This window comes from Nannizzia gypsea, genomic scaffold (assembly GCF_000150975.2).
Source record: "Nannizzia gypsea CBS 118893 supercont1.1 genomic scaffold, whole genome shotgun sequence".
NCBI classification, from domain to species: domain Eukaryota; kingdom Fungi; phylum Ascomycota; class Eurotiomycetes; order Onygenales; family Arthrodermataceae; genus Nannizzia; species Nannizzia gypsea.
In genome coordinates, this window is record NW_003345201.1 from 744,153 (window position 1) to 772,038 (window position 27,886).

At 47.3% G+C, this 27,886-nt stretch overlaps 12 protein-coding genes and 2 non-coding genes across 14 annotated transcripts; 5 read left to right on the forward strand and 9 right to left on the reverse strand.

The window, feature by feature from the left end:
* Positions 1-64: 64 nt before the first annotated feature.
* MGYG_00270 (hypothetical protein) lies at positions 65-533 on the reverse strand (the record flags this gene model as incomplete). The annotated part of the gene is made up of 3 exons (XM_003176132.1): positions 65-112; positions 300-335; positions 399-533. 3 exons carry the CDS (start codon positions 531-533, stop codon positions 65-67), a joined length of 219 nt encoding a protein of 72 aa, XP_003176180.1.
* Positions 534-1,086: 553 nt separating this feature from the next.
* On the forward strand, positions 1,087-2,622 carry MGYG_00271 (hypothetical protein; the record flags this gene model as incomplete). The annotated part of the gene is made up of 1 exon (XM_003176133.1): positions 1,087-2,622. The coding sequence occupies one exon, from the start codon at positions 1,087-1,089 to the stop codon at positions 2,620-2,622; it is 1,536 nt and encodes a 511-aa protein (XP_003176181.1).
* A 201-nt stretch (positions 2,623-2,823) lies between these two features.
* MGYG_00272 (hypothetical protein) lies at positions 2,824-3,855 on the reverse strand (the record flags this gene model as incomplete). The annotated part of the gene is made up of 1 exon (XM_003176134.1): positions 2,824-3,855. The coding sequence occupies one exon, from the start codon at positions 3,853-3,855 to the stop codon at positions 2,824-2,826; it is 1,032 nt and encodes a 343-aa protein (XP_003176182.1).
* A 1,303-nt stretch (positions 3,856-5,158) lies between these two features.
* Positions 5,159-6,075, reverse strand: MGYG_00273 (ATP synthase subunit D; the record flags this gene model as incomplete). Its single annotated transcript, XM_003176135.1, has 4 exons — positions 5,159-5,188; positions 5,290-5,376; positions 5,572-5,967; positions 6,064-6,075. The coding sequence occupies 4 exons, from the start codon at positions 6,073-6,075 to the stop codon at positions 5,159-5,161; spliced, it is 525 nt and encodes a 174-aa protein (XP_003176183.1).
* Positions 6,076-6,602: 527 nt separating this feature from the next.
* Positions 6,603-7,384, reverse strand: MGYG_00274 (nascent polypeptide-associated complex subunit alpha; the record flags this gene model as incomplete). The annotated part of the gene is made up of 3 exons (XM_003176136.1): positions 6,603-6,933; positions 7,029-7,087; positions 7,154-7,384. 3 exons carry the CDS (start codon positions 7,382-7,384, stop codon positions 6,603-6,605), a joined length of 621 nt encoding a protein of 206 aa, XP_003176184.1.
* An 882-nt stretch (positions 7,385-8,266) lies between these two features.
* Positions 8,267-8,927, reverse strand: MGYG_00275 (60S ribosomal protein L14; the record flags this gene model as incomplete). The annotated part of the gene is made up of 3 exons (XM_003176137.1): positions 8,267-8,317; positions 8,432-8,695; positions 8,799-8,927. The coding sequence occupies 3 exons, from the start codon at positions 8,925-8,927 to the stop codon at positions 8,267-8,269; spliced, it is 444 nt and encodes a 147-aa protein (XP_003176185.1).
* A 2,505-nt stretch (positions 8,928-11,432) lies between these two features.
* MGYG_00276 (hypothetical protein) lies at positions 11,433-12,040 on the reverse strand (the record flags this gene model as incomplete). The annotated part of the gene is made up of 2 exons (XM_003176138.1): positions 11,433-11,601; positions 11,733-12,040. 2 exons carry the CDS (start codon positions 12,038-12,040, stop codon positions 11,433-11,435), a joined length of 477 nt encoding a protein of 158 aa, XP_003176186.1.
* Positions 12,041-13,036: 996 nt separating this feature from the next.
* Positions 13,037-14,828, forward strand: MGYG_00277 (hypothetical protein; the record flags this gene model as incomplete). Its single annotated transcript, XM_003176139.1, has 2 exons — positions 13,037-14,467; positions 14,541-14,828. 2 exons carry the CDS (start codon positions 13,037-13,039, stop codon positions 14,826-14,828), a joined length of 1,719 nt encoding a protein of 572 aa, XP_003176187.1.
* A 459-nt stretch (positions 14,829-15,287) lies between these two features.
* Positions 15,288-17,350, reverse strand: MGYG_00278 (signal recognition particle receptor subunit alpha; the record flags this gene model as incomplete). The annotated part of the gene is made up of 3 exons (XM_003176140.1): positions 15,288-16,744; positions 16,800-17,085; positions 17,141-17,350. 3 exons carry the CDS (start codon positions 17,348-17,350, stop codon positions 15,288-15,290), a joined length of 1,953 nt encoding a protein of 650 aa, XP_003176188.1.
* A 917-nt stretch (positions 17,351-18,267) lies between these two features.
* MGYG_10502 lies at positions 18,268-18,365 on the reverse strand. The gene has a single exon. It is a non-coding gene; the product is annotated as a tRNA-Asp (tRNA).
* Positions 18,366-18,886: 521 nt separating this feature from the next.
* MGYG_00279 (transporter yif1) lies at positions 18,887-20,158 on the forward strand (the record flags this gene model as incomplete). Its single annotated transcript, XM_003176141.1, has 3 exons — positions 18,887-19,183; positions 19,278-19,838; positions 19,931-20,158. The coding sequence occupies 3 exons, from the start codon at positions 18,887-18,889 to the stop codon at positions 20,156-20,158; spliced, it is 1,086 nt and encodes a 361-aa protein (XP_003176189.1).
* A 459-nt stretch (positions 20,159-20,617) lies between these two features.
* MGYG_10503 lies at positions 20,618-20,716 on the forward strand. The gene has a single exon. It is a non-coding gene; the product is annotated as a tRNA-Ser (tRNA).
* Positions 20,717-21,365: 649 nt separating this feature from the next.
* MGYG_00280 (catalase A) lies at positions 21,366-23,732 on the forward strand (the record flags this gene model as incomplete). Its single annotated transcript, XM_003176142.1, has 3 exons — positions 21,366-21,596; positions 21,649-21,961; positions 22,021-23,732. 3 exons carry the CDS (start codon positions 21,366-21,368, stop codon positions 23,730-23,732), a joined length of 2,256 nt encoding a protein of 751 aa, XP_003176190.1.
* A 482-nt stretch (positions 23,733-24,214) lies between these two features.
* On the reverse strand, positions 24,215-27,580 carry MGYG_00281 (F-box domain-containing protein; the record flags this gene model as incomplete). The annotated part of the gene is made up of 3 exons (XM_003176143.1): positions 24,215-25,137; positions 25,198-27,167; positions 27,390-27,580. The coding sequence occupies 3 exons, from the start codon at positions 27,578-27,580 to the stop codon at positions 24,215-24,217; spliced, it is 3,084 nt and encodes a 1,027-aa protein (XP_003176191.1).
* Positions 27,581-27,886: the final 306 nt, after the last annotated feature.

Below are 27,886 nucleotides of genomic sequence, written 5' to 3' on the forward strand. Positions count from 1 at the left end.
TTGAAACATACCCCTCTTATGCACAGAAGCAAAGATCGAGGCCTCATACAGCTGTCAGGCAAACTTATCCAGATTCAACTGGCCGCTGCACTCCCATCAGCCGACCACTGACCTAGCACATTGCACGTGTCAACTCATGTAATGGAATAAACTTGGAAGCTAGGAACCTTACCTTCAAAATGGCTTCATAAATGGCGGCACCCACCGCTACAGGCACAGCAGGCAACATTGCACTCTTGGGACGGGCTACCATTAATATCACGCCATGGATTCCGCTGTATGATATACAGAGTACTTACTTCCGTATCCGCAGCAAGGCGTTGCGCGTGTTTTATCTGCGCACCACTATGAAGAATTAGTTTTGTCCGGTCATGTGTACATAAGATCAAGTAACTTACGAAAAATACATTTGAATTGCAGCAGTAATTCTCGCCTCTGGCTACTTTTGCACCTTGTCCATGGAGAGAAGCAGGGCTGAAGGCTGGCGATGCAAGAGCCAGCAACGGAGAAAAAAATACAATTGAGAACTTCATTTTCCACAAATATGCGCATCCGTTAACAAGTTGGCAGGTTTAAAATTTTTACACCTGTAGAGACCAAAGTGGGGAGAGCGCGGTTTATAAGCCTTTAAGTGAACAATGAGATATGGTGAATGTTATTCACACTATGCAATTAATTATAGCAGCGCATATTAATAGTTACTTCGTACAATATTTCCAAATCCGTCATTATGCGCAACGGGCGGCTGAATTGCGACTCTTTAAGAGTCACTACAATGAAAAGGCGTATCGCGCGAACCGCCGGCATAGCTCGAAACTGTGGCTAACATTCTTTGTAACATGATCCTCTAGGTACATATATGGCAATCCAGCTAATTACTAGTTTTAGGTTCCAAGCGGCTAATTAGTTAGTTAGTTAGCTTTACCGCCCACGTGATGTGGACAGGGCGTGAGCCAAGCCCTTGACAGCGTTAAATTTTGCGCAAGCGCCGAAGCGCGTTTAAGCACAACTTTCTATTCTCAGGGGAAGTGATGATGTGAAAAAAATAAAGAGCCAAGTCTACCGCCGCCTACAGAAAGGCACACCATGCCATCGACGCAATCCGGTGACCGTCCTATGACGCCGGTGAAGGTTCGTGGGAAAAAACGACATCGCGGAGATGGGAGCCATGCCACAGACAAGGGGCGGCCCGGACCAATTTCAACAAGGGCCAACAGCGACGGCACAGGCCGTTTGCCTATACCCTCAAAAGATACGATCATTAAACCAAAATTTCGGACGCAATTTGCCACTATAAATAAAATAAACTCCCGAAGAAGTTCATTACAATCGCTGCCCACGGAAATCTTGGAGCAGATATTTTTCGACTGCCTAGAAATAAATCTACTCCACGTATTTCCAAGGCTTGCATTTGCGGTGTCTAATGAATGTATATATTCCCGTATAACTATGCTTGCCATTTGGAAGGAACCAATCTCAAAACACCATATAGGGGATAAAGCTACCGATATCGAGTTAGCTGGTCTTGAACTAGTGGATGAAGCAATGGATGGGGCGGCCAGGCCCCCCTTGGAACTTGGAAAGAAGGAAATAATGAAAGAATTTCGTCCGGTTGGGTATCGAAAATTATCTAGGACAGAAAAAGCGAGACTACAGTCCCAAATTTTCAGCTGTCGATGGGCTACTCTTGAACTTATCAGCTCCTGTGTTGTTAAATGCAATGAGCTACAACAACTTCTAATCCACGGTTACGAGTCACAGAGAAATGTGCCCGATCTGATCAACATTTTAAGGGCACTAGAAAGTAACTTGCTCTGGTCATACCCACACAGCCTCGACTTTAAGGAAAATACTGCTCTACGGACATCATTGCACTACCATAATATAAAAACCATGGTTCCTTACAGGATGTCTCAAAATGCAGCCTGTATCTTCTCCATCCCTGAAAAAGCAATAGATAAGAGGCCTTGGACCCCTCGAAAACTGGAGTTATTCAGATTACTTCGCCTCCTACTCTATCAAGGAACAAACTCAGTTCCCAATCAGCCGTACCCACGAGAAGTTCTCCATGAAGGCGTTCATCAAGCTATTATCGAAAACCGATCGGGAATAGTGGAACGGCTGCTTGAGTTAGATGAATATTGTGTTCGTTCCATAGCATTCTCGTTCAAGGGTGTACCTAAGAATGCCGGCTACGATATTCCATCAGAACATTTCCTTACCGCTATTCGCTATTCCACAATGCCGGATATGATGAAAACACTGGTTCGTGCAAGCGCAGAGTCACTTCCGTTTGACAGTTCAGAAATTACTCAATGGGCACTTGAACGTGAGGAGCCATCCTCTCCATTTTATAAATGGCTCTTAGAACTTATGGTTCAACTGCCGTCTTATCAGAGACGTCACTCCTCCCGCCAGAGTCTGTTTGTCTGTGGAATGCTCAACCTATCACTGCAGTTGGGAGGTTCCATAAAACCACACCGCTATCTGAGATATGATGTTACTTATGAACCGTACAAGGAAGCATGGTCCGAAGAGCCATACGCATGGCCTGTAGGTTTGTTTTACCTTGCGGACGAAGCTCCCATCGATATTAGCGTGTTACAGCACCAAAGATCATAAAACCCCCGTTTAGTTTCTACCGAGGGAATTACTATGCCTTCTATGGGTCTATTGGTGATATAGTTATACCCGAATTGCCCTAACAACTTATATTGCACAGTACAGTCATCTTTTGGCTCTTTTTTATTTTCAGCTCGTAGGCCTAGTTGGTGCTATTAACACGAAGCTACTCTACACCTTCATGCCCATCCTCCAACAGAGTTATGATCGGGTACCCGAGTATTTTTCCATCAATGCCATGATAGCCGGATCTTCTCGAGGAATACTGTCTTTCCGCCTGTCAAATAGCAGCTGCAAAAACGGATCTTGGGTTGGCTCCGCGTGTCTAGCAGCTATCCTAAAATGATTATGGCTGACTGGCCAAAGGTATGGGTACCTGTACTGCTTGCCACAGATATGTAAATTCAATAGACATCTAAAGACATCGAGTTCACGGTCCTCGATGACTTTTCTTAGTACCGCCTTTGATCTGTCAGGTGGCCAGCCGCCATCTATATAGGCGTCTGACGAGAGAAGGGTTAGAAGCTCAAGTTTGTCTTCCGTCCAAGGGGGCGTAAGTAGCCGATCTGGCATTCTGCATGGCTCTGCTGGATAAGGAGGAGCACATGGGAGACGAAAAATGTCGATTTCTTGAAATACAGGGTTGAGATCTCGAATTTGAAAAGCCCCGAAACCGAACCATATTGCAATCTTGCATGGCTGGTTATTTTCCAGGCTATGAGCTCGTATCACCAAGTCCCCTTTCCCACGCTTTCCGACAGGTGTAGGATCGAACCTATTCATTTTCTGCCAATATTGATCTAAGTTTGAAAGGATATCTTGATTCTCGTCTGGAGATATCACAAAATGTGAGCGTTTCTGTCTGATAACATGCTCAACATATTCTCTCTGGCATTTCCGAAGCAACGATGCCGTGAACCACCGGCACTTGAGGATTTCGGTTTGGATCCTTGCTCTCTCAAGATGGTTGAAGTAAAAGAAATCTAGAGGGAGGAAATGGTGAGCCCCATAGATGTTATCGAGCCTTGATGAGCGGTTGCAGCTGCTGAATGCAAGACGGATAAGCCAGGTGTATAATATCGACGATGATAGTGTGTTGGCAATGTGTATTGATGCGCGAGGAAAATTGAATTCAAGACACTGGAAGAAGATCTTATGTACCAGCTCGGCAGGCAACGACTCTATGGGTGACCTTTGCCGAAGTTTTATTTTAAGACGACTTGGGATATTCATCGATTCCAGTTGAGCAGCCAAATCCAAAAGGCCCGGTGTCTCTCTGAAGAAAAGGGGCCCGTAGGTTTTTATGTTGTCTCATTTGACTCTGTCTAGATTGGCCTGAGGGTCAGAAGTACCCTCCTTCTGTGCCGTCTTTGCGCCTTTTAAGTAAAGAAAAAGTCTCTGCAGTATGCAGATTTGGTAGTTATAGAGATCAAGCGCTTGCGAGTGTTTCAATACCAGCTGGCCACTCATATGACTATATATAGCAATGTAGCAATTTCGCTGCGATAACAGCCCGAGTCTTGCATTCCCACTCCGGGCTCCATTGATAAACACGAGAACTATGCGAGTATTGCATTAGTTCGCTAGAGTCGCGAGAACTCGCGAGACTGGATAGAAAGAAAGTCATCGAGGTGCCAAATATCGGAGTAATAGAAAACCGCGCTGCTCTTCGGTCTAGTAAGCACATACAATAACTTAGGTACCTACCTGATAGCTACGTAAACTTGTTAGTGACCACGGACAGACACAGACAACATGGAGTATGGAGCATTATCCCAACACGGCATATTAATCACGAAAAAAAAAAAAAAGAAGAAGAAAGAAAAGCAAAGGGATCTCCATATTTAACCCCTGGTACTTACTATCTGTCAACATAGTAGCATTTTGTTTGTCCGCCCTGTGTGCGTCGTGCTGCAACATTGCCGACTCTCCTCGATCACTGGATCCCCTGACCGGAAGATGACCAAATGCCTCCCATATCAGACACCGAATATCAACATCAGGCCCAATCCGGAGTTCCGGAGGGCTGGAGCCAATTGGCAGCGCCTGTTGATCCGTTTTGCGATGCCCAAGGTTGTATCTGAGCCTGGCTCTCAGGTTGTTTGCTTCTGATCGTGCAGAAACCCCCTCACTTTGCCCTGCGATGGCGGCATGAGGGTGGCAGGGGGATATGCCATGTTACCATGGTTGGTTACGGAGCGGCCTGTTGGCTGTGCATAGTTTTATCATTGACTGGATGGTTTAACTAACTTGGCTGGCCACGTTGATGAATGTAATGAGCGGCTACGAGAATTTTTATGCAGCCTCACAAATCCGGAGGCGACATATAAATTGCCAGTGGCACAAAGGGAAATGAACATATAAAAAGGAACATGCTTCTATTGGAAACTCTCGGTTCTATACAGCTGTGGTCGATAGTACTCTCCACGCAGCATTAGGATGCTGACAAAAAGGCGTTTCAAGCCACAGAATACCAAAAATACATAGAAAATCACGGATACAGGCTGTGGCAACGGCTTGAGAGCAGTGTGCAACTTTACATGACAGCCAAGTCGCCGTACTTCTCCTGTTCAGTTCAAAAATATCAGTAATCATGTACAACACAGTCGCATGTGTGGAAGCCCAACTGATATAAGCTGGGAAGGACATTATATGGAAAGAACTAACCTTGTAGCCTGGTGGCATCCAGATACCCTTGGATACGAGCTGAGCGGTCTTTCGGTCGATTTCTGGGGCAGCAGCGGCAACATCGTCCTAAATTGTTGCAGACATATCATTAGCATTGACATTTTACGCGTGTAAACTTAAGTCGTCGGGAGCAACGCAAACCCGCACAACGACCCTCGAAATCCAAAGTGGAGGCAATTGCAGCCACAATTGAAGATATGAGGGGGAATTGACGGCCAGCACACTTGTAACGGAATACAACGAGGGTTTGGATGAACATACAACTGTGAGGTCCTCGAATGGTCGGGCGGACTCGATGTTGTCCAAGGTCTGCGACAGAGACTCCAATTCCATCTCGACTTTGCCCTTGGTCTCCTCGGCGTTCTTCACGGCCTGAGCCTCGAAGGCTTCGATGGCCTTCAACTGTCGGTTGACATCGTAGGTGACTGGCTTGAAGTTCTTGAAGTGCTGCTCGATCTCGTCGACGATAGCCTGGTTCTTCAACACCTTGCGGTAGTGGGCGAAATCGACGGTCTGTGGTGTTTCGGACAGGACCTGGACCTTGCGACGGGCGTCATCGTTACGCTTCTTGAAGGCCTGGAGAGAGGAAGCGGTTTGGCCGCGAAGTCCAAGGCTCTGGGCTACTTTGGCCCAATCGAGTTTGAGAGCAGCGCTCCGCTGGTAAACTGCGTGTTAGCTGGCTATATCGACTCAATGGGGAGAACAAAGGCCGAGGACAGGCAAATCATCTCATGAGAAGGGTGGGCGACGTACTGTAGCTGCCATTGTGACCGTGAATGTGGTGTGTCTGAGTTCTGTCGAGACGTGCAATTTCGACTTCGTCTTTCTTTTCTCCTGCTTGTTCCGATGAAGTTCGATGTTTGGCCAAAATCGGTCACGTGGAAGGTCACATGACCCGTTTCGGCCCTGGGGTCGCTTGTGGGCGGCATGGGGGGTTGATATTGGCGACGGCGAGGTCGATGCCGGCAGTTAATTTTGATAAAAATATGTTGGATTATTTATAGCTACGGTTGTGGATAGGCTTGCAGTTAAATTTCGTATCAAAGTGGCATATCCCAGTGGCAGCAGTTTGTGTAATCTTGTAGAATGCGGCTACTATAACACTACATGAGATAGTATTCATTAATTCCTTACTTAGAAAGAAAAAAAGACATGCGCATCAAGTTGTTGTTTCTTTCATTTATAGTCACAGCATTTTGATATCGCACACGTCAGATGGGGCGTAAAAGGCAAGATGTGAAGGTGATCCAACATCATTGAAAGATGTGTAGGTAGGTACAGAGGCTGGGTCATTATATGCTCAGTGCCATAATAGAGTTGACGATATCGTTGTCATTCTCTTGAAGGGCCTTGACGGCCTTCTTTCTCGAGACGTTTGCTTGGGCCATGACGAGCTCGATATCCTTGGGCTCAAGACCATCGTCATCGACTTCCTCGTCATCGTCATCGTCCTCCTCTTCCTTCTTCTCGGTCTCGGCGGCCTTGCCCTTTCCGAGGTCGATGGCTTCCTGGCCAGCAGACTCACCGGCAGCGGCGTTGGCGCTCTCGCTAGCGGCAAGCTGTTGGGCAGCGGAGGCCTGAGCCTGGGAGTTGAGGTCCTCGATCTTGGCCTCACCGAAGATGCTGAAAATAGAACCAATTAGCTATAGTTTCTAGTTGGGATAAAACCAGCCAGATGGGACTATTGCAAAAGGCAAATAATAATGGTATAAGCTTACATCCAGGTGTTGCTGGTGGGGGAGCGGTAGACATCGGGCTGGTTGATAACGAAGAGGATCTAGATATATGTCAGCTCTAGGGTGTTCAAAATAGTATAAAGGCTCTCAGTCTGGCTTATCCATACGTTCTTTGGTCGGCGGAGGGTAACTCGAGTGATTCCAGGAACATGCTTCAGTCCAAGCTTGCCAATTGCCTTTCTAGCCTTCTTCTCATTACGGGAGAGAATGGTAACGCCGGAGCCACCAGGAATGTTCAGTTCCTCAGCGCCTTCATCACCGGCCTCAGAGTCGGAGCTCTCCTCAACGGTAGCTTTGACATCCTCCTCAGGGAGCTCTTCTACTCGTGGGTTGGACATGTTTGCTGTAAATGTCGGCGGGGGGTTATGCGTGGAAGAACAGACGTAAACTATAGAAATTGCACAGAAGGTCCATTAGCATTATTTTATTCTCTGAGCCACAAATTATTTGAGGCTATTAAACACAGAAACAGCCTCCAATTCTACTTACCCGAAAGCTGGTGCTGGTACTCAAATGTTGTGCTGGTTCAGTGGTGGTTGTTGCTACAGCTGCGAACCGCTTTGGTGTGTGGTCTCGCCCAATCCCGTTAGCGAGGTTTTTTTTCGCAGCACACAAATCAGATAAATCTCACCACAATGTCCGGCAACAGCAAATTATATATGGCATAATACCTATATAACCACTACCGACGACTACTACTAGCTTTCCTGCTTTACATAGAATGAAAATACAGACTTGTTACAATTTATAGAAGTAATATCGTAGACCAGTGTCTTTTTGTTAGGATACCACCAATATGTGGCACTTGCCCCAGCCTGTTGGTGGAAACTTAGATACGGAGGGCACTTTAACCCCATAAAGTCCGGGTAGGGAGAGAGATATTGATCTGTTATAGTGAGCATATGGATTTTTTATTACATATAATACCACAGTCAATTCACAGAGTGTGAAGGAAGTTCTTTTTTGTTTTGATTTCTGAAAAGTCGTAAAAACCATGGTAGTAGAAGCCTGTTGTGAGAATCCAGTATTATTCCATCTAGTCGGGATAAAGTGGTTCGCAGATTAAAATCTGTCCTCAATTCCTCAGGTTGAAACTGATTACAGTTGAACATTCCTTCTTGAACAGGGGAGAGCATCTCTATGCCTTTTTTTTCTCCAAGCAAAAGAAGCCTCCCCGATTCAATGCGCCATTCCTCCGAACATCGTCAACCCATAATTCCTCACGAAGCAGCGCGGACTTTAGATAGAGATTTTTGGACAGCGAAGCGGGCCTGTAGTCGTAGAAAGAGTAGTCAGCAATTGAGTCTAGCTTTTACAACACAATCCTGCTCTATTGTATATATGACAGGTATAGCCATATATAGCTTGGAAGAATAAAGACGAACCTGTTTCCTCAGTCTCATGACCTTGAATCGCTCGAAGTCGGTCAAGTTGCGTCGTCGGTCTTGTTGTTCCTTCTTCTTAGCGTAGCCAGTCTGAGCCCATTTGGCGTCGATTCCGGACTTCTTCCAAGCCGTCCTCATGGCACCGGTTCTGGCACGTCGGGGGAGTTTGTCGAGGCAGAGAGATGTGAGGGTGACATGGGCGAGAGGGATAGATTGGCGTGGGACGGCCTTGTCTTCGTCTTCGGAGGGTCCATCAACCAAAACCTATATTTTCAGTGTCCTGTTAGATTCCCTTCCAATACTGCCTTTCATCTCGTGTATAAAAATATATCCCGTTCGGAGAGTCAAAACAAGGGCAAAAACGTACGCGCTTGTGATCAATGATTTCAGAGATAGCAGCAAGCTTGTCTGCATATGGACCTCTTCGGATCAGCACGACTCTGCCGACCTCGACAAGTTTCCATGTCGAGGGCTTAATATCAATCTCTTGAGACATGGCGAAGGAGTCCTGCAGCAGTTCGAACGGATTAGTCGAGGAGCCGGAATAGGCGCGCAATGGTGGGAAATGCTCACTGTCCACCGAAGGGGTGCTATAGAGGGTGGATGCGGGTTGTCGTTGTCGTTGTCGAGTTGAACGCTGTCTTCTGGTATCGCGAATTTCAATGTGTCCAGCGAGCTTTTGCCCACACAAAAAAGTTGCCTCGCTTAGCCATCATCGGCTTAGTGGCTTTCGCACGCTTTGGGTTTAGCGCCGTTTTGCGCTCTTACATAAAGATTTTTTTTTCTCCCTCGTCAACTTTTGGGACATCAACAACTTTTTCTTCCTCTGCTTCTTCTTCTTTTGCTATCAGGACCCTCGTCAAGCGAGGGGAATAGATGGACTATGATGCTAATAACTATGCAGAGTAAGTAAATCTTGTCTCGCTTTGCATTCTTTTTTCGTTTTATGATGTGGTAATTTGCGGTTGATCCGGCTTTTGTGAAGCTCACGCCAGAGCATTCTCAAGCAACTGTCGGGATGATATTTAATTTCTTACATATTCTGATTCCTGTTACTTTCAATTGATACTGTTGTGGCTTTTATCTTGCTTCGAATAAGCTAACAGTTTTGTCAGGATACTAGGAACTATTCAGTCATCCGTCAAATGTAATATGTCGCGTCGCCAAAACTAACAACCAGCACTCCCGTTCACTAGCCCGTTTACTAAGGTAAATATACGACATTCCGATTCCCTCCTTGGTTTCCTGATGAACACTCTCGCACAAGATAGTAGTTGATGCCTTCGGGCAGTGATATCACTCTTTTCTACCAAGATCGCTGAAAACCACCAAGCTTGCTACTTGAATTTGGTCTCTCGCACATGCATTGTTCAGCCGTGCTAACAAACCATAACAATTAGGTATCTCTATACGCATAACAGGCCTCTTCAATATGTACAAGTGGTGATTTGAGATGCCTTGCTATGTTGGGTTGGATCACCTAGTTTACAGTAGCTCACAACAATACAAATAATCCTGGGTATTTATGATTTTGGATTTTGATAGCACTTCCCCAGTAGCCAAGAAAGTCCATATTGACAACATATCATTACCCAAAGAACATCAGTTGGTTAAGAATATTACCGGCATACTGGTTTGGCTTGGTATCTGTGAATGCTGAGAAATACAACGTCTAAAGCGCCACCATGTCTGTCTGACGGCTTTGACAGTACTCACATGAGGTCTTCCGTGTATAACGACCCGGGCATCCCTGCCATCAGGGCGCCACACAATTGGCGGTCAAACTGGCCAGCCAGATAATGAGGGGAAAGCTCAAATTTATCAACCCTGGAAGCACCTCAGTCCTTTCGTTGAACGCCCGTCGTCAGAAAGCAGAGGCGCGAGCGCACTCCGGCTAGTAGGTCACCGTTTTAAGCTAATCGTGTTAGGCTGTACCTTTAAATACTGGCCATTGGGAGCATCGCAATGCCTCGTTTGGGAGAGAGCAAGCTTATCAAGCAAAAGCAAAGGGGTTTGAATGTATTAAAAGAAATTTCCTTTCGTATACTCTGAACTGTGAATGCAATATGCGACTGCGCTCGGGCTGGATGGAACTGCGCTGCCTACAGCCTAGAGAAGTGTGGCGTGAGCTGGTAGTTATCAGGTATGCGGCCTAGGCCTTGACCAGTTAACTAACCAACTACGTAGCCAACTGCGACGTCGGAAGAAACGAGTTTGTTGACAATTGCATTTGCCCTGAAAGGGGGATTCACCATCCGCTAAATGACGGGCATAGAGTTAACCATACCCTACTGCCGAAACTCTCCAGGTAAAACATGAAGCCATCTGGAAAAAGGCTGCATGAACCAGGCTGCGCTTTCCGCTCCATGCATGCATTCAAGGTGCATGCACATACGGAGCGCCCTGACATGCGGGGGTGACTACCATTTGCATGCGGTAAGTCGAGTGGAAGGCAGAACCGATAGTGGCATCCTTGTTACCGTTGTTGTTACACAGTTGACTCGCTTTGGCGAGCCGAGGAGGTCATTGCTGTGAAGATGCCATGGCTAATACGAGATGGCATTGGGCATGTTTGGGTTCAGGGCATGTAATCCACAAAAAGAAACAGGAGCTCGAGATTTCATCCATAACTTCTCTCCAACGATCCCATTCAAGCGAACGATATTACTATTCAGTATGCTGGTATTTTATCTCGAGGCTTGGTAAGTAGCTACTCCTTACATGTATTCTGGCAGTTTACCATGGGAATTCGTACTGCTACCGAACATAGAAATCCAAGAACATCAGGTTTAAACGCCGGAACATAGAGTATAATCAAAATAGGAAAGCACCAAGTCACATATGCAAGTATTACTCAAAGCGTACAGGCACAGACGTGAAGAGACATCTATCAACAGGGTCCACCCCTGAAATATATCCCGGAAACGCACTCTAATTACGTGGGGGGGGGAGGGGAGGGTCCAATTCATCGTCATCTGCCTTGCCTGCCTTTTAATGTCGTTTATCGGATTGGTGGAATCTCCCAATGGCGTAGCATCAAATGCACTACTCGAGCCCATTCATTCAGCAAAACGTTTGCAAGGCTCTCCATAGCTCCAGCGTCCGGCGTGCAGCCGCCCCACATTTCCGGCTTTGCGGCAGCTGCCCATGCATGCTTTGAGATCAGTTGTCTGTTGTTGGGAAGAAAAAACATTAGAAAAAGTAAAATAGCAGTGACAAATAATGGTTGGTAGACTCATGATCATCCAAAGGGTCACATGGTAGTTGTGACCCTGAATCTCCGTGAAAAGGAAAAACTCACTGGTCATGGATCTTTTGAAGAACTAGCCAGCAATAATTCCAGCTTCGTGAGCTTGATGGGTCCTGAAGGACTAGAGCTTTGGCTTCGTCTAGACACTCAGAGCTAAACGGATAGTCCTTGGTAAGGCTGCGTAGCTCGTTAAGGAGATTGTTCGAGTTGACAAAGTGTAGCCAGGCCGAGGCCAGCGGCTCGTAGATATCAGGGCTACCTGTCGGAACGAGAGCTTTCTCAATTCTGCGAATTTCCATGAGAGTGTTGACACGGTGAGATCGAAGGGAATGGATAAGTTGGTCCTTATCATGCGACATTGTGTAGAATGGGTTAATCATTTATAGATGACCAGGTATGGGTATCAAATGGTTAAAGACAAAATGTCTGCTTCTTTATATGAATGAAATGGCAACAGAAAGAGAAAGAGATCTAGCTTTTATACACTAAAAGCTAACTACCTGGTCATGAGATACACGAAAAAGAGAACACAACAGATAGGCCAGATGGAAAGCCCATCCGCAAGATGCCAACAAAATTGGCGGTTGATGGAGGCCATTGATTCCAGCCGTTAGCTCGCGGCGAGCCGGCCAGGCACAGGTACCCTGGATCTGCACTGCACTTCTGTAACCGAAGCAGCAGCCCCATAAGATCGGCTAGATAATAATATGTTCACCGTGACTGGGGACAGATTCCTTTTGCATGAGGAGAAAAGTATCCAGGCGGCCGCTCCCGGTCAATTTCCGCCCATGAGACGTTGGGCTCATGGCCGACGGTTCTGGGCTAGTCACAGTTATACTTGCGGGAACGCGGAAGACGGATGCTACCTTGTATGGGCCCATGCGGGGGTAGCATTTCAATACTCAGAAAAAAAAGCAGATTCATCGCGTATTCGTAACTAATATTCCATTCTCTGCTGTGATTTTTTGTCCTTCATTGACTTTTCTTGGGTGGTTGTTTTTCTCCTTTTTCTGCTTGGATGGTTTTTCAGATTGACTTAATGACTAAGCAAAAGTGATAAGATAAGATTGCCGACTGGACTAACCGAAAACCTACTAGCTCAAACCTAAAACGATATAATTTTTGAGTAATCCTCGAATTTCGCGGACTCACCAACACGACGCCCTTCCTATTCCTATCCATTCACCAACGCTGCATTACCACAGTGCGTCAAGCTCGGCCATGTAAATTGGCCTGGTTCTGAAAAACGCCTCCAGGCGTTTTTTGTTTCAAGTTGATGAGCGTCGCTTTCCTGCAAATCTCCGAGTTGCATCCCTAGCTTGTCTTCTCCGCACCTAAGCTTCAGCCTGCGCACCATGTCCAACATTTCATCACCAATGGCCCGTCGGGTCTCCTCGACCCCTCACTATCAGACGTTCTCTACGCCGCCGCCAAAATCAGCTGGCCGTCCTCTCTCTGCCGAGTCTGCGTCTACGAACCTCTCATCGTCTCATAATGCGGGCGAACGTTCAGAGGCCCCGACCTCTACCCCCATCCCTATACAGCAAATGTCTGTACTCGCATTTATCGCTCTATGCGAGCAGACCGCGCTTAATTCCATAAGCCCTTATCTACCGGCAATGGCAGCCTCTTTTCCAGAGGTTGAGTCCCACGAAGTTGGGATATATGTCGGTACGATAGCATCTGCGTTTGCGCTCGCGCAGTTTTCTACCAACTTTTTCTGGGGTTGGTTATCGGACCGTATTGGGAGAAAACCAGTCATATTATTGGGAACTGCTCTTACTGCTGTGTGTTTTCTTGCCTTCGGCTTCTGTAAAACACTGTGGCAGGCCATCGTCGTTCAACTCTTCATGGGGCTGGTCAACGGGAACCAGGGGGTTGTCTCCACATGTCTGGGGGAGATAACAGATCGCAGTAATCAGTCGCGTGCTTTTACATACCTACCAGTGATATATGGAATTGGAGGTATTACTGGCCCACTCTTGGGAGGACTGCTTGCCCCAAAAGACGCAAATGCCGAGGGCTACCCATTTCTTGCCCCAAACCTCATGTCTGCTGCTATATTGATTGCAGACTTTATAATTACGTCAATATTTTTGGAAGAAAGTGTTGAAGGCGCGGAAATGCTTCCTCGCATTTACCGGAAGTTCCGCGACATGTTTACCTGGCTGTGGCAATTTAACAGCTCGTCCCGGCCAACCTATCTGCGAAATGACAACGATGCAGATTATCCGCGACACCCTGTCCGCTACGGAGCCCATCATTACAGAGACTCTCTTGATAGTGATGAAGACAACGACGACGCCGACCTGAGCGTCACGCCTCTCTTCCCTCATCGGTCCCATAATGAGGCACTCAACCGCGACGAAATATTCAACAGAGACATGATTCTACTACTTCTCACCTACCTTATCTTCTCTCTGTCGAATGTCTCGTTCAACTCTCTGTACCCTATCTTCGCACAGGCGCCACCCCCCACCGGCCGAGAGTTCAATCCAAAAGAGATTGGCATGTCCTTGGCGTTTGCTGGTATTGTCACGATAGTTTTCCAGATATGTGTGTTTGGAAGGCTTCGCGACAAGATGGGCAACAGGTGGTCTTATCGTGCTGGCCTACTTGGCTTTGTTGCATCATTTATCCTAATGCCTTTTATCGGCTACAAAAACAAAGCAGGTGCCGATATAACTATATCTAAGCAAAATGTCATGGTTGCTATAGAAGTATGTGTAGTGTTGTTGATCAAAACTGTCGCTACTGTTGGTGGTCTAACTAGCGCGTTACTATTGGTATGTTTTTTGTGTTTTGGCGCCGTTCATGCCATACCATAAGTGGCTGTATTGCTAATATTTTTCTATATAGATCACCAATTCTGCGCCAGATCACTCTGTTCTAGGCTCCCTTAACGGCCTTGCTCAAACGCTCTCTGCAGCAGGCCGTGCTGTTGGGCCGTTTTTGTCTGGAAGCCTTTTCACGCTTGCCACAAAGGTACAGCCAAAGGGTGAGGCTCTTGCATTCGGGGTTTTCGGCGGAGTAGCCTTTCTCGGGTTCTTGCTTAGCCTGGGCATTCGTTCTCGCAACCTTGAAGCTGAGGGCTGGGGAGAGGAAGACGATGACTGCGGAAAGTCAGATGAAGAAGATGGCGTTTAGCGATACATAAGACCAAGCAATCAATCAAATAATATATGCTCCCATAGCTGGGGAGGCAAGTTCCAGGAAGGGAAAAAAGAAAGCAGAAAGCAGTCCAGTGATTTGGTTCCTGATATACCAGCATGTCAGCGTTTACATATCTCGGGCTTACATGATTTAACGAGTTTCTTTCGGTTGTCATCCTGAAGAAGAAAAAAGGAAGTAATAGCAAGAGCCGGAGTAGGCGCTTATGCACAGGAGACGGGTTTATATAGTGTGCAATACCATGGTACATAGATACGCTAACAGCTGGGATATCACTATCCTAAAAAAGCTTGTGTTACTTAGAATTTAGAACTTCAATTAGGGGTAATTTTTGCATAATACAATCTCCAAGAGGCTCTCCAAGTAATACGCTTAATAGCAGCAAACCGAGATAAATAGATAGGTTGTATGGTAAGTGACGAAAGACTACATTCGTTACTTCATGAGCAGGCCAACAGCCCAAGGAACGCTAAGTCCCCTGAGGTCACCGTAATGCTGTCCAACACCAAGGAAGACAATAGGTATGCCAGTGGCATGAACCATGCTGACAAGAGTACCAACCATGTCTCCTACGGTATCACACTTGCTAATAATAAATCCGTCAAGGCCTCTGCCGGAACCAAAAGCCTGGTTGAAATTCCGCGCTTGCATGACACTATCGGTGCCAACCAGCGCTTCTCCAACCATAAGAATCTTATCGGGGTTAGCAAACTTGGCGAATTTCTCCAGGGAGGACATGAGTCTTTGATCGTTGTGTCGACGACCAGCGGTATCGATTAGAACGACATCAAAGTCATTTGTAGCGGCGTAGGAGACAGCATCCTTAGCGACATTAGCTGCGTCTTTGCCATAGCCCTTTTCATAAAGTTCGACATGACCAGCGTTCTCTCTTGCGCTAAGCTCCTTGAGATTTCTGGCATGAACACGAAGCTGTTCAACTGCACCAGAACGAAAAGTGTCGCAGGCTGCGATGAGGACTTTATACTTATTCTGTAGCAGGAAGAAGCACAGCTTGCTCAAGTTGGTGGATTTGCCGACGCCGTTGACTCCGACGACTGAGATCACGTATGGCCTTCGGGGCTGTTGCCGATTCGTAGGTGAGGTGACTACCTCGATTTCACGGAGTAGATCAAGCGAGGATGTGGGCGTAAGAATTTTGCGAAGGGATGATTCCATTCCCGCGCGGAGGGCGGAGTCGATGCTCTGGAAGCTGGCTGTCTTCTTACCTACCAGCTCCTTTTGGACACCCTCGCAAAGGCGAACAGCGGCTTCACGAGCAACATTCTTCTTCAGCAAGTGATCTTCCATTGCCTTCAGGGGCTTCACCAGATCAGCTTCGGTCAACACCTTCCCCCCGACCACGTTGCGGAACATGCTACTGATGGCGCCTATGCTGGAGTTGACGACGCCAGCAGAAGATCCGTTGGCTTTAGCCTTCTCTTCATCTGCAGTCTGAAGGATGGAATGAATCTCATCGCCGAGATCCTTGAGAACGAACTGGCCCTTTTTCGTCTTTGTTCCGAATGAATCGCTGTCGATGGGATCGACTGAAGGCGTAGGCAAGTCTTCAGTGGCACTTGCACCAGCATCATTTGCAGAATAGTCCAGTATTTCATCACTTTCTTCATCTGCAATACCATCTGGCCCCCACTTTCTCATCTTCTTTCCACCAGATTTGCCATTAGTTGACTTCTTTCCCTTATCCTCCGCGCCAGAGTTAGGGTTTGAGTTGGCGTTGGCGGCCTTGCGGGCACGACGAGAAATGCGACCTCCTGGCCCTGCTTTTGCGGTGAGGACCTGGGAGCTTGGAGTAACAGGTCGAGACGTTTCTGGGGTTTGAGACGGGGTGCTGTCGCTAAGCACCTCCGTCGCCGGCGCAGCTTGACGCTGCACTAGAAAATGAGTTAGGAGATAACGTATACAATTCGGCGTAGAATGTAATCTCACCCGCAAGAAGCCCCGGAACAGGCGGCGGTGGTGGCCCTCCTGTATCTGCCTGTGTAAGTGCATCCCTTTTGCTTTCTACGCCAAGCTGACGTTTGTCTTCGGCCGGAAGCTCCGTTGTCTGATCAAGCTCCCTTAGCTGTTGCTCGAAGTATTTGTCGAACGGGTAGTTGGTGACTCTGAACTGCGACCCTTTAAGCTGTTCCTTGTATAGGCCCAAAAATATAGTCTTTATGTTTTCCAGGAGGTCGTCAATCCAGCTAAGATGGAGGAGGGACTGGTAAACTGCCTGACAAAGCGTTAGCGGGCACTGGTAGCAAATGGGCCTGTCAGTCAATACTAACAACAAAGATAAGGCCGAACCCCTTTGCCTCTGTCCATCTCAAGGTATATTGTTCCTTGTTATACTTCCGAGCAGCTCGGTCAATCCCGGTCCTCTCCTCGATAAAGACATCTTTGATCAGAGCGTTAACGATATGGGTTCTAACTGGAGCGTATGTTTTTGACCAGAGAACCACCCCGGACGTAGTAATAACTTCAAAGGCGTCCAACATCCTGTCTGCTATCGTTCAAAGGCGAACACGGCTTGATCCTGAGGAGTTGTCTGGTGTTCTCCTTCTTTCTTGTCTAGATTTGATAATTCTGATAACAACTTTCAGCTTATCAACAGCTTTGCCACGTGATAGAGATTTTACTTTGAGTCAAAATAACGTTAAACTGACTATAACTAAAAAAGGCTAATATTATGCCGTCTGAAATTTAAGTAAGAATTCTTATTGGTCAAAATTACTTAGATAAAACGTGACCTAAAATAAACTTGAAGCCCCAAGCTTGACTAATGCATCGAATACGCTGTCTATCCAGCAGCATATCTCCAAACGTGGACAATATAATATATACCAATTACATAGATATCGCTCCTTGACCACCCCTGGGCAAAGCGGCGACCATATGTCGTCTATGTATTCAGATTCATTTGAGACAATTCTATATAAGGGGATGGAAGACCGGGCCTATATTAGAAAGAAAGGAGGTATAGTTACATCAACTGGGACTCAGAAAGTGTGTCTTGGGAGAATGTTCCGGCCCAGGGCAGCCTATGAAGGTATCCTAGTGGTACGCCCTCCCTCTAGTACTTGCGTACGACAAACTTGTCTCATCACTGTCCTCACAAGTAGGAAAAGAACAGAAAACTACTTAGCACCTCACGGTGTGTAATGGAAAATTGTTTTGTGACAAAAAAGTCGACAAAGTAGAGTATTTATAGCCTTGTGTTAAAGTTTGCATCAGCAATCAGCTGCGTCATAGAGTAGGTACACTAGTGCCTCTGTTTGCATAGTAGACACGTAGAGGAACGACGAGGAACGCTTATAATGAAAGCAAATAAGCTACGCAGGTTTATAGTAAAGGCGATCAATAATACTGATAGACGAGAGCCAAAACTTCAAAAAAAGTCGAAAAAAAAAAAGAACTCCCTGACGGGGAATCGAACCCCGGTCTCCCGCGCTTGTTACTCGCTTACTAAGCGAAGTTGACAAGCGGAAATCATGACCACTAGACCATCAAGGACTTTCTGGTGGAAGGCGGATGCCCTGTGGTGAGTGATGAGGGAAAATGTGACAAATAGCTACCTAGATGCCCTATTTAAGTGTATTCCTAACCTGTCTTGTGGTTGTCGTTGTAGACTTGCGCTGGGTAAGCGTGTATACCCAAAAATGAGCATTTCCGTCATGGCGTTAAAAAATATTGCTTCACTAGTTGTGCGCTCGGTCTTTTGGCTGCTTGCTTTCCTTTATAACTCTTCACTTAGACTCTATCACGTGACAACGGCATGGCGATTAGTATGTGTCGATCGATAACTCGGCAGGGCGAGGAGAGATAAGGCAGTGGTGGAAGGCCGCCATCAAGCTTGATCACCAACATATTAACGCAACACCACCGCCTCCTAGAGACTGTGCGGAGGATCCCAGGGCATACAAGCTGCTATGCTATCTTACTAGCCTCCACTACACTTGTCCTGTCACTAGAGATCGCCAGCAATCAAGCCAGGGGAAGCGACAACGTCTCCCCAAATAGAGACCACGCATACGATGCAGCGCAACACTTTTGCACCCCCTCCGGCCCAGTCGCCTCCCCTCCACCACCCGATCCCTCAACATGTCTCTACAGTGCCGATGATGCGGTCACCGCCGCCGCCAGTGTCCCAACAGCCTCAGCACCAGCACCAGCAGCATGGATACAACAATCCCTACCAGCCAAATCCAACTCAGGGAGGAGGCCAGTTTGCCCCTGGGTTTGGCGGCTTTATGTCGGATCCCACAGCCCAGATGGGCTTTCAGGTTGGAAAGAGCGCTGTCATGGCAGGCCAGGAGTACATGGAGCAGAATGTATGTCTTTTTTCCCTGCTGGGTTGGGTTATATCTATTCTTGTGTTATGTTGTGTGGCACAGGATACTGACAGATAATTTTTTTTTTATCTAGTTGAACCGATATGTGTCAATTCCTGCGCTAAAACACTACTTCAACGTCTCCAATTCATACGTCCTTAAGAAGCTTGCCCTTGTCCTGTTCCCCTGGAGACATAAACCATGGTTCCGCCAGCAAGGACGCATGGCTGGTGCAGCCTCCGCGAATGGTCAGATCAGCCAGGCGCAGTACACCTCCATGTACCTCCCGCCACGAGACGACGTCAATTCACCAGACATGTATATTCCTGCCATGGCTCTGGTCACTTACATCTTGCTCTCCGCTGTCATGGCTGGCCTCCGAGGGAATTTCCATCCAGAGATACTGCGTTCGATAACGTTCATTGCTCTGGCTGTGGTGGTATTTGAGATTATCTGTCTCAAAGTGGCCATGTACATTCTCAATATCAACAATGACTCCCAACTTCTTGACCTAGTGGCTTATTCCGGGTACAAGTTTGTTGGAATCATCGTTACCTTGGGCGTGTCCGAGATCCTTACGCCTGGTCAAGGCACCGGAGGTTGGGTTGGCTGGACTGTGTTCATCTATACCTTCCTTGCCAACGCATTTTTCTTGGTCAGTATTGGGATTATTGAAAAAAAAAATATAAATAAAAATAAAAAAAGAGTTAAGCTGGTGATGAATATGCTAACAGTTTGAATGTATAGTTACGTTCACTAAAGTATGTCCTGCTACCGGACAGCTCGAGCGATGCAGCCATGCGAGGCGGTGCTATGCCGACCGTCGCCCGCTCCCAACGCAACAGACGAACCCAGTTCCTCTTCATCTACTCATACATGATCCAATTCGTCTTCATGTGGATTCTCAGCAGACAGGGACCGGTCCCATCGGCGGGCACCACTCCAAAAGTGCCTACCCCTGGCACCGTCTCATAATCCGTCTCATGTCCCTTCTAAGCTCGTAGACGCACAAAAATGATACCTGTTTGCCTAACATATATATCTACATCTACATCTACCTTTTAAACACCTGCAAAAGTCCTTTTAGACCACGATACGGCGATATCTTCTCCTAATGTTCATAAGTAGGCAGACTGGCTATATTGAATGACCGTTGCCAGCGCCATCCCTTTGCTAGCGATAATGATTGTTAATGAATAAGCGGACAAGCAGTTTAATGCTACTATCTATCCCTTTTGTCTTGTGAAAAACCGAGAAATCTATGGGCCAATACGGCCAAGCGCTTCCTTCTCATCAGCAGCCCCTGGCAGAGACTTAGGTATAATTCGATACTTAGGTATTGGTATCTAGTACGTATGGTGTAGTGTCTTCACTACCCCTACCGATCGAGCTGTGCGTTATCACGAGTCCGGCTGCCTTACCTAACATCAACAAGGCGTTGTGGCAGAGTGGTCTAATGCGATTGACTAGAATTTCTCTGAAACAGATAATCAATTCCCTTCGGGGGCGACGGTTCGAATCCGTCCGACGTCGGCCTTAACTTTTTTGTGTTTTCCATTTTTTTTTAATCACCTCATTTATTATTATGCTTTGCAAGGTTCTTGTTTTATTTTGTTGAATTATTTATTTGTTCACTGCTATCGCACAGTATCATGGCCAGATGTGTCTATAACTCTGTGCGTACACAGAACTGGGTAAACTTTGGCGCTGATGCAGTCTCGAGCCGTACAACAACCCTACACCAACACCGGAAGTTGTCGCAATCCTTGAGGATGCCAGTGGTTGCAAACGCAGCCATTCCAAGTACTGGCCTATCGTCATACGTTTTATCCTTTAACTATTCCCTGCTATGATTAATATTGCTTATCATCTTTATCCTGTTTGCTACGCCTGCAACTTCATTCGCCGGGGTGTGGATGCACCGACGTCATAACCTGTGCCATCGCCTACGGCCTTCCCCTAGGTCCAACCCAAGTCAATGGCCTCGATGGAAGGATAGATGGCCAGTCAGATTAAGCAGATTAAACAGCAATGGCTTGTCTGTTTCCTTTTAAAAGCTGCTTGTTGCCACTTAGCTGGCTGCTCTCAGCTGTTTGTCCACCGTCATTGTCAACTTGACATCTACCGTCATTGAATACTAGACTACTCTACCAAAGATATCCGGTACTTCTTTGGAGACAACATGTCGAAAGTCGAAGAAGGAATTCGAAAAGTGCAGGAGACCCTCCAGGGCCTGTATCCTCATGACAAGAAGCTTGCCGACCTGGCGAAGGATACGACGGATATCCATACTGCTGGTTCGATCACCACGGATCATGGAACCAAGGTCGAGAATACAGATGAATGGCTAAAGGCAGCCGATAGCTCGAGGTCTGGGCCGTCAATGCTCGAGGATCAGATTGCTCGAGAGAAGGTACGTTTGCTCTCTCAGCTTTGTTTGTGATTGTTGACTGACAGGTATATAGATCCACCGCTTTGATCACGAACGAATTCCCGAACGGGTTGTTCATGCTCGTGGAACCGGTGCATTTGGACATTTTAAGCTATTTGAAAGTGCTGCAGATGTGACTTCGGCCGGTGTCTTGACGGACACGTCTCGTACCACACCTGTCTTTGCCCGGGTTTCTACCGTCCAGGGAAGTAAAGGAAGTGCAGACACCGTCAGAGATGTCCGCGGTTTTGCCGTCAAGTTTTATACTGAGGAGGGAAACTGGGATCTCGTAGGGAATAACATTCCTGTCTTCTTCATCCAGGATGCCATCAAGTTCCCTGACTTTGGTATATCTCCCACCCCTTCTCTCCACCCACTTTATAAACATATACTAATACCCTCCTAGTTCACGCTGTTAAGCCAGAACCTCATAATGAAGTCCCCCAAGGCCAAACTGCTCATAACAACTTCTGGGACTTTGTCTATCTCCATCCTGAGGCTACTCACATGTTCATGTGGGCCATGTCTGACAGAGCCGTTCCACGATCATACCGTATGATGCAAGGCTTCGGAGTCAACACTTTTGTTCTCATCAACAAAGAAGGGAAGCGCCATTTTGTCAAGTTCCATTGGACTCCAGAGCTCGGTGTTCACTCTCTTGTCTGGGATGAAGCTCTCAAGCTCGGTGGCCAAGATCCTGACTTCCACAGAAAGGACCTGATGGAGGCCATTGATAACAAGGCCTATCCCAAGTGGAAGCTCGGTATCCAAGTCATCCCTGACGAAAAGGAGCATGATTTTGAGTTTGATATCCTCGATGCCACTAAGATCTGGCCCGAAGATTTGGTGCCGGTTAGATACATTGGTGAGATGGAACTGAACCGTAACGTCGACGAGTTCTTCCCTCAGACAGAGCAAGTCGCCTTCTGTACCGGCCATGTAGTCCCAGGCATCGATTTCTCAAACGATCCCCTCTTACAGGGTAGAAACTTCTCTTACTTTGACACCCAACTCTCCCGTCTCGGAACCAATTGGGAGGAGCTGCCCATCAACCGTCCAGTGTGTCCCGTCATGAACCACAACCGAGACGGACAGATGCGCCATAAGATCACTCAGGGCACCGTCAACTACTGGCCAAACAGATTCGAGGCATGCCCTCCGGCCAAGGTTGGGGAGGGGTTCCATTCTTTCCCTGAAAAGATAATGAGTATCAAGCAACGCACTCTCAGCGCTAAGTTCCGTGAACACATCAACCAAGCTCAGTTATTTTACAACTCTCTCACCCCATATGAGAAGAAACACGTTCAGAACGCCCTAGCATTCGAACTGGACCACTGTGATGACCCAACCGTTTACACCCGTGTAGTCCTACGCCTGGCTGAAATTGACCTCCCCCTCGCACAGGCAGTGGCACCTCTCGTTGGGGCAGAAACTCCCAAATCTTCACCCCGTTCCAATCCGGGCCAGAAAACAATCAATCTAAGCCAGGCAGAGATTAACGAGTCCCATCCCCAGGTCGGTACTGGTACACCAACAATCAAATCCCGGCGTATTGCCATTTTGATCGGAGACGGCTACGATCCAGTAGCATTCATTTCCGCCAAAACAGCAATCAAAGCCGCCGGAGCCTTACCATTCATCATTGGAACTAAACGCCAGCCCATCTTTGCTGCACACCAGCACAGAGAAACGGATAAGGGCATCGTACCTGACCATCAGTATGATGGTGCACGCTCGACCTTATTCGACGCCACTTTCATCCCTGGCGGCGAGCATGTTCGCATCCTAAGCAAGATAGGCCAGATCAGATACTGGATTTCTGAATCATTCGGCCATTTGAAAGCTATCGGCGCCACGGGTGAGGCAGTCAATTTGGTCGCTCAAGTGCTAGGTAATGACGTGCCGCAGCTTGACTTCGCCGACTCTTCTTCCGCTGGGGTTATTGAGAGCTATGGTGTGGTTACCAGTTGTAAGTTGCATGAACCGGAGAGTTTGACGGAGGGAATCAAGATATTCAAGGATGCAGGTGATTTCTTGGGTAAATTCTTTTACCATATCTCTTGTCATAGGAATTATGAGAGGGAGCTCGATGGCCTAGCTGCTTCACTTGCTTGGTAAGGGCGAACTTTGGGAGAACTTCGAGCTCCTTATTTGCTATTTAATTAATCTATCTATGCATGATAATTTGTCCGAAAAAATTTATATGAAATTATAATAACATTGGTCATGAAGGTGAGAGTTAAAGAGAGGTATAATATAAGTAGGTATTTGGTGACACGTTTAAACATATATGAAAAACATTCCATCATTATACATCTCAAGGGGCCAGCCAATAGCTATACACACATTGCCCTATTCCCAAGAGGGGAGATTAAACGAAAGACCAAACATAAGGAAGGGTATATAGCTGCGTCGAAACCATCATTTAAAGTCAAAAGAAGCAAAATGAGCAAAGAAAACAAACTCCTCGCTGGGTATAACGAGAGGTACATAGGCATGGAACCCAATCAAACTATAAAGTAGATTTTAGAAAGGAAATATAGCTGCACATTAATATGCAAGGTGGGTATATGAAAACAATAATTAGGGTATCAATGGTTTTATGCCCATCTCCAGGTAGGTCTGTAGATCTCATCTGCCTTTGTTTGCGGAATATTAGACTCGCGTTGCCTAAGGCCCATTTCCACAGACGAAGGGTTCGCCTTATTGGATTTGACGAGTAAAAGATGGACAGCGGCATTGATATCGACTGATTCACCTGTATCAGTCCGTTTCAGAGCCCATTTGGCATCTTCTTCATCAAAGCCTAGCTCATGCACCATCTTCTGTAGAGCCAAGTCAGCTGGGTCTGGGACGACTAGCTCCAAACAATTGTTGTGGTGTGGTGCGGGCCGGCTAGATGGCATTGGCTGGCGGCCTTGAGAAATTTTCTCCTCTACTGGCGGTGGTGTGGGCTGTGGTGATGATAATCTTGAGGTTGAGCGAGAATGATTGTTTGGACTGAATACTGGCATTCGAGGAGTGGGATGGAGATATGGAGTCCCCGATTCGGAGGAAATGAATTTGTTAACGACCACCTCAGAGACTGGAGTTGGACGCTCATCACAGTTGGGAATGGCGTTGGAGATACCCAGCCCTGTATCAAGGGATATTTTTTTATTGCGAAGCTCCGCTGCAAAGCCAGCTTGCCGTTGGCGACGGGCACTTTTCTGGCTTGTAATGCTCGACTGGCTACTTCGTTTTGATCTTGAACTTTGGGGAGATGCTCTGGAAGAGAGGGAGGACGGGTTAGAAGAAGAAAGGGAGGCTGACCTCAAAGGGAGGTCTCGGCAAACCCGTGAGACAGCTTCTTTGAAGAACAGCCGGGCTGGCTCGTTCTCTGCTTTCACAGAAGATTGCCAGCGGGTCCAGCCTAGAGATTTGGCACGAGCAAACTTCTGTTCAACTGGGGTAGAAGGGGCAAAGCTGATGAGAGTAAGGACTGCATAAGGGCCTAGGGTGAGTAGATATTGAGTCCACTCTTCTATAAAAACCGTTAGTTTTGCAACCATCTAAATAACGATATATATTATGATCGACATACCAAGTAAAGTCTCCTCCTGTGCTACATCTCCGGGAGTTACGTCCTTGTTGTCAAAGACCCCAAATTTGCGTGCCGCCTTACATTTCCCATGGAAAACACTAAGCAGATTGGCAAGGCAAGTCCAAATCTCAGACATATCGCATAGTTGATCCGAGCTTAAGCCGCCGTTATTCCCCTTAGCAAAACCTTGTGGCGGATCGAGAAGGAGGTTGCTGATGAAGGGCATGGGACTGAAGATAGATGCGGATGGCCTAGTATCGGACTCAGCGAGTATACCGCCCCGGAGCCAGTCGACCTGAGCCTCGATATCGCTTTCTCTCCCTTTCCCACAGCCGAAGAGGGAGCAGAATGTCCATACACGCCAGAAAGCATCGTCCATTTCTGCCGAGCGCTGTTCATCCAGGCCGGCCAGCGCACGAGAGGTTTCTAACCGTAGGAAACCCTCACAGTGTACAAGGATCATAGATTTTAGAGCAGCCATGGCGTATAAGTCTCTAGAATAGTGTTCGAGATATATTCGAGGGGTATACTCGGGAATAGGCTCATCTCTGACGCTGACACCAAGGCGAGCGACGCCATCATCATCCCATGGTGGACTCATCTCACGCAGCTCCCACGCCGGCAAGGACATAAGAGATAAAGTATTTCGGACAAGAGCCAGTTCATTCTGTTTAAACACTGTGTAAAAGGCTCGATTCGAGAGAGCTAGATTGAACAAATCGTCAAAGTAGCTGACGCTTTCGAATATTTGAAGAATAATGCTGTCTGCCAACGGCTTCAGTGGGCGAGGCGCAGCCTTTGTCTGCCTTGATTCTTCCCGTGGTGATGGGTCTGCATCAAGCTCTGCAAAGCCTACAGGAATATCCAGAACCACGTTCAAACCGAAATCCAGCTTCTCTATTGGATTGGCTGTATGCATGGGAGCTAACTTGAGAGTAGGTAAATCCGGCTGTGATTTCGGTGTCTCTGTCACTCCTTTTTTTGAGAATGCAGACAGACGGCTCCATCTTCCCTTAAAGCCAGACTGCCCACCCTTCTGGTTCTTCGTGCGGGTGAGTTGAACTTTTTGCTTCGATGCTATGCTCTCGCGAAGGCGTTCGATACTACTGCGGGCCAGGTCCATGCTGGGAGAGTTGCCTCTCTGAATTTCAGGGGTGGCGGCCTCCTGGTCGCTCTTGGTATCAGTAATAGTTCGCTGTAGAAAAGAGGGAGAAGGAGAACGAGATCGAGAGTTTGGTCGAGTTCCTTTGCCCGATGGTATCGCTAAAAGATGTGCTTCCAGGTCTTCGGCAGCTTTTTCTAAGGAAGGTAACAATGAACTTCGGTTGGACTGCTGGAACGTTTCGTCAAGCATTTCAAAATCGCTTTCTTGGGGTATTTGGGGTAGGCAGAGCTCGTTTGGTGAGTTGCTAGAATGGGAAGCCTTTCTCGAGCGCTTGAGTGACTGTTCAGATCCTTGGGGCCGAGGGCGTACGGTCTCCGGCAGCGGCGGATAGGGGGGCAGTGCCTTCATTCTTGATTCTCGAATAGTCAACCTCCTTTTGAGGTTAGCAGCCGGGACGGGTTGTCTCGAGCGGTATTCATCGTTGGAAATAACAGCGTCGACAGAGTTGAGTGAAAAAGGGCTATTCACAGCCCCCTTTTGGGGAAGGTTCCGCAGCGTTTGTTCACCGGCGCAGCTGACTGAGGACCAGGGGTATATTGAAGAACAAGTAGTCGCGGAACAACATGTTGGAGATGTTGGAGATGTTGGAGATCTGGGGTCAGGCGAGGTGTGATGCTTGTTATCGAGCATGAAATGGACGGTCTGCTTCCTTTTGAGTTCGTTATTGAACGATAGGGGGAGAATTGCTGATTCGTTAGCTGCTGTATCCGAGAAATATTCATGAGCCGCGTGGTGTGAAATATGCATACAGCTGCTAAACCCAGTCTCAATGGTAGTCACAGTGGCAGGAGACTGGCAGCAAATACTGTTATCATCACACAGCCTATCGTTGGCAGCTGTCGCCCATAGTGGCAGCACAGGATCTGGATGCAAAAGTTACTGGCGAGAGCAGTCGCTTTTCGTCATCTTCCCCTTGATGTCAGCTCCCTCCAGATAACGCTCCGCAACCTCCTGATAGCTCCTGCAAACTCCGAGCGGGGAATAAGAGCAGGGGTGGGACTCCTAGGTCTGCGCTGTCGTGTCGTACGCTCGGTAGCCATGGCATTCGATTTCTCCTTGCTTCCGTGAATTTTGCTGTGGACCTTGTTCTCGAAGCTTCGCAGATATATCCTTCGTCCAGTTCATACTGCTTTCTGACTGTCTGGCTTGGAGTTTCTTCATCTTCTTCGCCGAGGGCACCAGGTTATTGAGCTTTTCAGACCTCACGATGATCGTCATGGCTGCTGTTTTCCCACCTCTAGAGTTCATGCATCAGGTCAGCTCTTACTGCACATCAAAACGGTGACAACAAAACATCTGCAGGTCATTACTGCCGTCCCCTCTGCCCGGGCCATCCGGTAGATGTAAATGCAATTGCTTCCACCTCAAGCTCCTCGGATCGGATTCATTGTTTCAACGCCTTAGGAAATCACTAGCTTGGTCCAAAGCATGGATAAAGACATGATAGGCGGAAGATTTCCAAAAAGCCACAACTGATGATTCGTTTCTTGACGGGATATCAAGCAAAAAATGAGATAAATCAAT